The sequence below is a fragment of the Ylistrum balloti genome, unplaced genomic scaffold, assembly GCF_031769215.1.
Source record: "Ylistrum balloti isolate Yb309-2 unplaced genomic scaffold, AGI_CSIRO_Ybal_v1 Utg371086, whole genome shotgun sequence".
Taxonomy (NCBI): domain Eukaryota; kingdom Metazoa; phylum Mollusca; class Bivalvia; order Pectinida; family Pectinidae; genus Ylistrum; species Ylistrum balloti.
Genome location: NW_026782599.1, coordinates 94,016 through 103,044, shown reverse-complemented (window position 1 = coordinate 103,044; position 9,029 = coordinate 94,016). Strand labels below are relative to the sequence as shown.

The window sequence follows — 9,029 nt, the reverse complement described above, 5'->3', positions numbered from 1 at the left end:
CCATCTACGACCATCTCTTATTTACAGAAAAGCTACAAGACCACCTCTGTGTTGTTAAATGGAGTTTATATGATATCGTGTGACCTATGCAGGGCATGTTAAAAGCTACATCATAAGAAAGAAAGGATTTATGATCAGTGTTGTTAGGTGATATTTCACGACCGATGTCAGGCCAGTTTGAGTTAAGATCATTTATCCTTTGTTATTGGAATCAGTGTAGTTGGACTCATATGATTTAGAGTTTAGGAAATGGTCAGTATTGTTGTCAAAAGTATTATTCTTCTATCTATAGACCAATGGGTGGCTAGCTGACACATAGGTAACACGCTCACCATTCACATAGCCGCCCGGGGTTCGATTCCCGAAATGGATGTGAAAAGATAAGAGGTCACCTGCCAGACCACGTGGGTTTCCCCTGGGAGCTCCGATTTCCTTCCATAGTCAGACCCCTCGCCTGCTTCCATCCGGTACTATTAGCTGTATTGGTTGTAAATATTTGTTTTCGCAATTGTAAAATAAATAAAGTTTAGTTATATTGTCAGTATAAACAATACGTATGTTTTACCAAACAGCACCGTGCTTAAGATATGGATCTTTTAATTTGTATATGTATAGTCAGTTTTATCTTTTATAGGTTTTCTCAATACAGGTAGTATTGTATGTTTTCAGTAGCTTTGATAAAGAATTCTTGCTCCGAGATGTTGGTTTTCTGTTACATATCTTTGATAGAAAGTTTTTCTTTCTTATCTTTTAACTTTTGGTTTTGTTTTTTTTTAATTATTGATAGAAAATTGCTCTTTACTTTTTATCTTAGTATGTTCAATCTATGGACCATATCTTTGGTCGAAGGTATTATAGGGCTGCTGCTGGTAGATCTGTGTCGCCATAGCCGGTGGTTCATTCATCGTTATCCTCTGTGTGTCATTGTCAAAGTTCTGAAAAAGTAAATTAATAAGTACAGTAATGTTGATTGGCTTCATAGGAACTGAGTGCAGCTGTATTCGGAAAGGTGTTCTTGTAACGAAATGTTCACATCACAAGACAATTTATACTGATGAAACACAACGATTCACAATAACTAACAAAATAACTTTAGATCTTAAAAAGTTCACTGACCTTTAATCTTCTATCATATTTACGTCATTTGTAAATGCTGTGTACTACTACAGCAGGGGGATTAAACACACAAGAATGTATTTTGGAGAAAGAAGTAGCACACCTGATGTCCTTTACCGGACCATTATACTTACATCCGGGTAAAAGTCATCGCCGGGTCCGTTTGGAACGTAACCTGTAACAAAACATATGTAAATAGATAGATCATTTGTACTAGATATTACAGTAACAAAGGCAGCTTCACCTTCACTTATCGTCACTTTCATCACATTTGCAGATTAAGATGTCTACTGAATATTGTATCTGTATATAAGACCCTCGTCAAAAATATAAGAAAATGTTATTGACATCATTCAAAAATATACTTAAAACAACTTATCAGATAACTTACTTGTGGCTCCATAGTTAGTCATACCTAGGACAGAAAAAAGACAGGATTGGAGTCAAACACTAAATTTCAAAAATGCAATAGTCTCTCATCTGTTATATATACGTCGCTAAGAGCTGTGCACAGCCATAGAAGAGGAGTTAGACACTCAAGGATTTATTTTAGTTACATAATGTCTGCAAGTTGTTGTATTCATCATAAACAGTCATTTGACATTGAAAATAGAAATATGTTATCATCCAGTTTTTAAATAAGGATTATTCTTTAAATTACTTCGAAAAATGTGTTTTAATTATCAAGTTAACCCTATCTTGAACGAAACCTTATCCGAAAGGACTATATTGCAAATATCCAATTCTGAATGCTGAAGGTTCCGCATTTCGGTAAAAAAAAAACAAACATGTGCCATGTGTTATTACAATGCACACATTGTAATAACACATCTGTTAAAGGTTAATTTTTCCCACAAACTAAATATCAATGCAATGACAATGTCTATGGTAGCCTTTTCGTTGTGGTTATTGAAAACAAAATTTGTTTATTTGTCAAGAATGAAACATTATGAAGATATAATGGTGTTCTTAAATATCTAAAAATCTTAAAAAAAACTACATGTGTATATCTAAATTTTCCTATGTCGTCCAAGCTGGTAATGTCATGTGTCGCGGACATAGTCTTAAAAACCTCTTCCTTGTACAGGAATTTTCAACAGAACATTGATAAATGCTGTCAAATGTCCTCATATTTGACAAGTGATTTAACATATTTTAATTAATTTAGTCAGGAGTTACTAGCCTCGAGAGTAAACCTAACACTTTGACATTAGAGATCAGAAACCCATAGTTTGTGACTGCAAGAGAACTTCAATTCGTTTTAACTTCATTAAAGATTTTCAAGGATCGTTTGAATTTGTGTCATGACGATGAAAGCTAATTATAGACTCGTTTCTTATGTGCTGATATTTCAGCAAATTTATATGAATTTTGTTTTAAATCACCTTTTATATGATCATGTCGAGCTAAATTAAACTACACCTTACTCGGAATAATAAAACGTCTTTTCCTTCCTAATTTTTTTTCTAAAATTGAAGGATAGACCACAGCCTCATTAACGAAGTTATCAGACTTGCTGAATTGTGCTGACACGATTTTCTGAAATATTGATTTGATCGAGTCATATAATAGCGGGTTCCTTCGTTCCTACTGGTCTCATTAGGAAGCCCTGTAAATGACATTACCGCACTTCAACTTTGGCGTGCATGCTCGTGATGATGTGACTATTTTTTCCTGACTATATCACCTCTCAGTCTGTAATTGAACTTACGTTCCCATACTGTTGTTCAAATTGTGCTTTTATAGGGTGAGGGTTATCCCTAATCCTAACAGTAAATTAGTCGTCAGTGAAGAATATCCTAAAGACAACCGTAATTGTCTGTTTCATGTACAGCAACTTTTCAATGCAAATCTTTAAGTATGGATAGGTATTTGTGTAATCAATATAATACTATCTTATCATAGGCTGATTTACCTTCTTCTCGGAGCTTGTTACTCGAGAGGTCCCGAGCCATACCGGAAGGGACCCCATGTGGTGCCAGATGACACATATTGTCCTCCTCCTCAAGAATTTCGTGCTTTTCACGACTACCGAAGGAAAACTTGCCATGGTCTACGATGAAGAAGTTCATCACAATATACAGAATCAGCAATATCAAACATGTAACTCCGTACGCCCGGAACGTCACTTCCGCTCCTGAAACAAACAATTTCATTATCGCAAAGCTATTATATTTTCTGGCTATCATTTATTTATACTAAGGAACAAGTAACGGTATGCCAAAACATTTGTTTTTGCAAAAAGCTGAGTAATATAATTACTGTTGGTCTCATTGGTGCTTTAAGCCGTGTAATACTGTCCAACTTTCTGACGGAAATGTTTTTCGTAAAGCGGGCATTTACAACAAGCAACATCATAGTCATGAGTTTTATCACGTGTATTGAGTTCCTGTGCCAGTAATGGACGCTGAATAAGCGTTCTGTAATGTTACTATGACAACTAGAATTAGCTTAGCTAGGCGCCCAATAATCAAATAATACAAAAAAATCACGTGACATTAATTGCAATGTGTGTAGTGCAATTACTACTGATCTACTTTCAGTCCATATGTGGAACGTTTTGAACTGATATTGATATCAGTGGTTTAGGTCTCCGCATGGAGGGTCATTTTGCGAGCTATATTCCTCGGAAGTAAGAATGGATACTCGTTACAAATTATGTCTTCAACCAACATAAGCATCCGTCACAATCGCATTCAACGGACGACAACGTCGAGCTGTTTCCATCTGCTCTGTCGTAAATTCGACCCTAAAAGTCACATGTAAACTCTAAAAATCAATTAGGCACTCTGAACATCTCAAAGGCACAACTAACATCTACAAGGCAATCAAATCGGTTGTAATAGATCTAAATTCAATTAACTGCGTGTTTGGTTCACTGGCTCCGTGCCAGCTTTTTCCATTTAATTTTCAAAGCGTCCATATAACCCAGGCAATGTGTGGTCACAAGGTCCTAAAAGTGTTTTAAGTGTGTGATTATGACATCTAGAACAGCAAACCAACTTGACTTGAAAACTTGTGCCAATCAATAACAAACCGATTTTCTCTTTAAATGTCTTCCACATGTGTATCCTTTTTCGTCATATGTTGTTTGGGAATTAATTAATACACTTGAAAGCTGACGCCGATAGAACTTATCAATCATGGGAAAACAACACGTTGTTGTATTTGTGTCTATGAAACTAGAGTGATCTGGTTCTCATAGCAAAAACAAAAGTAGACTCGACTCCTCGGTGATAAAGAGAGATGGCATAATGTCACTTAGATGTACATGTCATGTCCTCCCACGCAAATACATGAAAAGTAGTGTGTATATCGAAGTATGGATATAGACAAGAGGCTAAATAGATATAAACTATATAGCTACAGAATATATAGGTATAGACTATGTACATTAAAGACTATATATAGATAAAGACTTTATATCTAAACTAAACATAGTAGATATAGATTTAGACCTATGACTTTAAAGAGACTATATAGAGAAATATACTATATAGATACCGGATATATATAGACTATATAGATATAGTTTATACATTTTCCCCATTCATATAAGATTTGTGAAACAGGAATTTTAATTTTAACTTTCCAAGCCATTGGCGAATGTGAGATTAATCTTCAGATGTTTTGCCTACAAATTTTGATATCATCTCCATGTTTGATTCAGTTTGCTGACAAATCATTACATTAATGATCAAAATACCCTTGGTAATCTACTCAATGGACACTTTCCGTGATACTAAATGAATTATCGAGAACTGATACAATTATAGCGTTTGGCAAGTCTACCCGTAATATATTCAAGGAAAACATCAAACGATATAATTTCGGAGATAAAAGTGTAAGTCATATATTAAGTTGTCTAGTCGTGTAGATTCCGGCATAATGTTCTGTCAGACATCAAGATATTGATAGTGGTGATAAGAAAACTTGCCTTGTCAAACAAAACCATATTCCTACTCACCATAGCTGTAGACCATTATGCCGCCGAACACCGCCCCACATCCGCGTCCGAGACCGTGATGTAGCCCCTGAAGTATACCTTGAGCGGAGGAGCGCAAGCCCGTGGGTATGGCTTGTGTGATATAAGAACAACACGCCGCCCATACCGCCGCGTGTGTCAATCCTGTGAAGCAAATACAACCTTTTCTATTAAATCCATTGATAAAGATCAGTTGATTCCATATAAGCAAAACAAAGATTTACACGGCGACTCATGTAAATGGAGAATGGGACCAGGTGATCCGGAAGACTAAGCTTTCTCTGTCTGCTTTATCGACGACGACCGACATCTAAAATAGTGGTAAACACCAATTATTGTTCTCAGATGAGAACAAAGTATACAACAACATAAATTTGTCACCAGCATTACAAGGGTTAGCAGTTTTCATGGGCATTGTACTGACGACAATAATTATGAAATTATCAAAATAAGATGTTTTATTGTTATTGAATTCGGAATATACTTGCACACCGGAAAAGATCAATCAAGAAAGCGTTTACTATATTCCCTAATACTGTAAGTATTCCACAGCATTCATGTTTTCTTGTTTGTTTGATTGACTGTGTAAGTCAATCGTCTTTGACATCATAGGTAGCTTGATGAGTTAAGTTATAGGAGGAAGACTCTAGAACATACATCCTATGTTCCAATAGACATAGATTCGCTTATATATATGTACCGCTCAAAGCAGTCAGTGTTTAGACCAATATACAATAAAGGTGAAATAGTCAATGAAACAAAAGATGAATATAGTACTAATAATGATTATAGTCACAACTAGTCCAGTATTTCCCCTCAACTACTTTGGATACAGTAAATGTCGTTATTTTCGAGTAGTTTTTGTTCCAGTATGGAAAAACCCACAAGAAATAGATGGATTAAAAATATAAATTAATAAAGAAAATAAATACAATCAACAAAATATGCAGAGTGCATTACACAGAGTTCCTTACAGCACTAATCAGCTCGTGTATCCAGACCCTTCCTGATTCCACTTAATGGCATTCTCACTATCATTAATCTACTCACACCTATTGAAAATTTGCAATATCAGTTTTGTTTTAGAAATCTAATGATCAACACTTCTCTCGCTCTTAACGCTTTCAACTTCAAACAGACACGAAAATGACTATCATAGATTTCACTTTTATGGCGTTTAACACTCCAGCAAAGTTATCTAAATTTTCACAGATATCACGTTTTCATATGAAATGCAATGCTTTTTCCTAACCTTTTCAAGTTGAAATTAACATTTAAGATCAGGAGCATTGTCTGTTCTTATTTAAAATGAACATTTACAAAATGGATCTCCTTTTTGTATCTATCTTTGTAAAATTCCACAGATATGGATTTTCGAGAATCCACTTGAAATCAATTACCAAATTTACTGACAACAAAGTTGGAATTATAAAGAATCGAATATCAATTTCAGCTGTAGTTACCGAAACACGCAATCAGCAAGGACTGTCACAGTAATAACTGGGTGTGACTGTTAACGACTCCCAAACTAGAGATAATTACGAGAGTTGCCATCCAAGTCTTGCTATTCTGTAAGAAGAATTCAGCTACTTTGTGATGGATCTAGAGTCAGTGCTTCTTAATGAAGCCTTACATTGGTTCAGTGTAGAGGCTTCTTAGGAATGGTCTTCTTCAAATAACGATAGTCGGAGTTTCAAATATTCATTATCCATTTTTGAGCAGAATTGATGTTGACGGACTGCTTACACATACAACATTTCTCACGATATTAGATCTATTACACTTTCTTTATCCCTAATACTAGTGACAGTAAATTCATAATGACTCTAATACAAGTTCGTATGACTTCATCGCTGTCTGGCCAATGTAAGCAGTGTGGCATTACTTTTACACTTTAATACTAGTCTTTGACTACATTTTAACACATTGATATTAGTCTTTGACCTACATTTTAACACATTAATATTAGTCAATGACCTATATTTTAACACATTAATACTAGTCTTTGACCTACATTTTAACACATTAATATTAGTCAATGACCTATATTTTAACACATTAATACTAGTCATAGAATTTATTTCAATACATTTATACTAGTCATTGAGCTATATTTAAACACAATAATACTAGTTCTTGGATTATTTTTCTATACATTAATACTAGCCCAGTGGGCTTTACAACTAGAACTAGTTCATCAGACTCTATTTATACCAAACTATTTAGAACTATATCACTATTGCTCATACCAGACCACGTGACTATATTTTATTATCAGTACACGTAATTACTCCCCCTGACACTTTAGATAATTAGTCCATTTTGGTCACTTTGACTGTATCCCCTATCATCAGTTATCATAATTCCACAGTTATGTATTATAAGATAAGACTGATCTACACATAACTGTATTTTTCATTCCTATTTTTCTCTGCATATCCATTGTGACTTTATTTCTTTGTATATTGTCCTTACATGTGAACCAGTCCAGATGACATCATTTCTACCATAACCGAATATACCTGACACGAGGGCGTTCATTAAAAACCAAATATAATACTGCACTAAAGAGGAAGCACCTCCCATGTATTTGGAAGGACCTGGTGATCTAGAAATCTTCAGCATCTAAAACTACACTGAATTTCTCCATCTGTCCTACTCTGAAATACAAATTACAAAAGACATCACCTCTCACAAATATCTGTCTAATCATCGTTAAAATAAACAATCGAAATGAAATACGAGAGAAAGAAGTATAACAACGATTAATTCATGTTTTACTTTTTTACTTAACATCCATTTTCTAATTTTCAGTTAATCACAAAAAAAAAAAAAAAAAAATTACTCACCTTGGACGAACTCAAAAGGTAAGACCCACCAAGGACTTTTCAGCCATGAAATGTACATAAACCGAACAACATTGCCTAGTAAACCTGCGTACATCACCCGTATGTGTCCTGAAAATAGACAAACAATTTTACTTAATACTGATTTTTTTTCCCCGTTGCGTTGTGGCAGCACGATATATCATACATTTCCAGGGAAAGACTTACAGCGAGAATTCGGATTAGTGTTCGACATGTTACATGTCGACTGCTACTTCAAGTCCAAGTAAATAAATCTCAGAAGTAAGATAATTTCTTTGCAACTGTATAGACAACTTTTTGTGTAAGGTAAATTTACTCTAGCATAATGCCATAGAATTAGTCGGATGATACGCCTTAAACCGATATTGACCTGTCCCAAACATTGGCATTGTCCAGGCTTAGTGAAGAAAGGCAAAATAATAATCGACCAGTCTCCGGCAATTTGTCACAGGCCTTTAACTCCTGTGGAGGCCAGTCTGGCACTTTGTCACGGGCCTATAACTCCTGTGGAGGCCACTCTGGCACTATGTCACAGGCCTATAACTACTGTGAAGGCCAGTCTGCCACTTTGTCACAGGCCTATAACTCCTGTGGAGGCCAGTCTGGTACTTTGTCACGGGCCTATAACTCCTGTGGAGGCCAGTCTGGCACTTTGTCACAGGCCTATAACTACTGTGGATGCCAGTCTGGTACTTTGTCACAGGCCTATAACTCCTGTGGAGGCCAGTCTGTCACTTTGTCACAGGCCTATAACTCCTGTGGAGGCCAGTCTGACACTTTGTCACAGGCCTATAACTACTGTGGATGCCAGTCTGGTACTTTGTCACGGGCCTATAACTCCTGTGGAGGCCAGTCTAGCACTTTGTCACAGGCCTATAACTCCTGTGGAGGCCAGTCTGGTATTTTGTCACAGGCCTTTAACTCCTGTGGAGGCCAGTCTGGTACTTTGTCACAGGCCTATAACTCCTGTGGAGGCCAGTCTGTCACTTTGTCACAGGCCTATAACTCCTGTGGAGGCCAGTCTGGCACTTTGTCACAGGCCTATAACTACTGTGGATGCC

General features: G+C 36.1%; 1 protein-coding gene across 1 annotated transcript in view; it reads right to left on the bottom strand.

Annotated features, from left to right (window-relative positions):
• Positions 1–823: 823 nt before the first annotated feature.
• Positions 824–9,029, bottom strand: part of LOC132560618 (major facilitator superfamily domain-containing protein 6-like) — a 29,144-nt gene continuing 20,938 nt past the window's right edge. The window contains exons 3-8 of the mRNA XM_060225282.1: positions 7,951–8,058; positions 5,084–5,245; positions 3,032–3,253; positions 1,508–1,531; positions 1,251–1,291; positions 824–935 (exon numbers count right to left, since the gene is read on the bottom strand). Of these exons, the coding sequence (XP_060081265.1) occupies positions 825–935; positions 1,251–1,291; positions 1,508–1,531; positions 3,032–3,253; positions 5,084–5,245; positions 7,951–8,058 (668 nt within the window). The 3' untranslated portion in view covers position 824. The remainder of the gene's footprint in view (positions 936–1,250; positions 1,292–1,507; positions 1,532–3,031; positions 3,254–5,083; positions 5,246–7,950; positions 8,059–9,029) is intronic.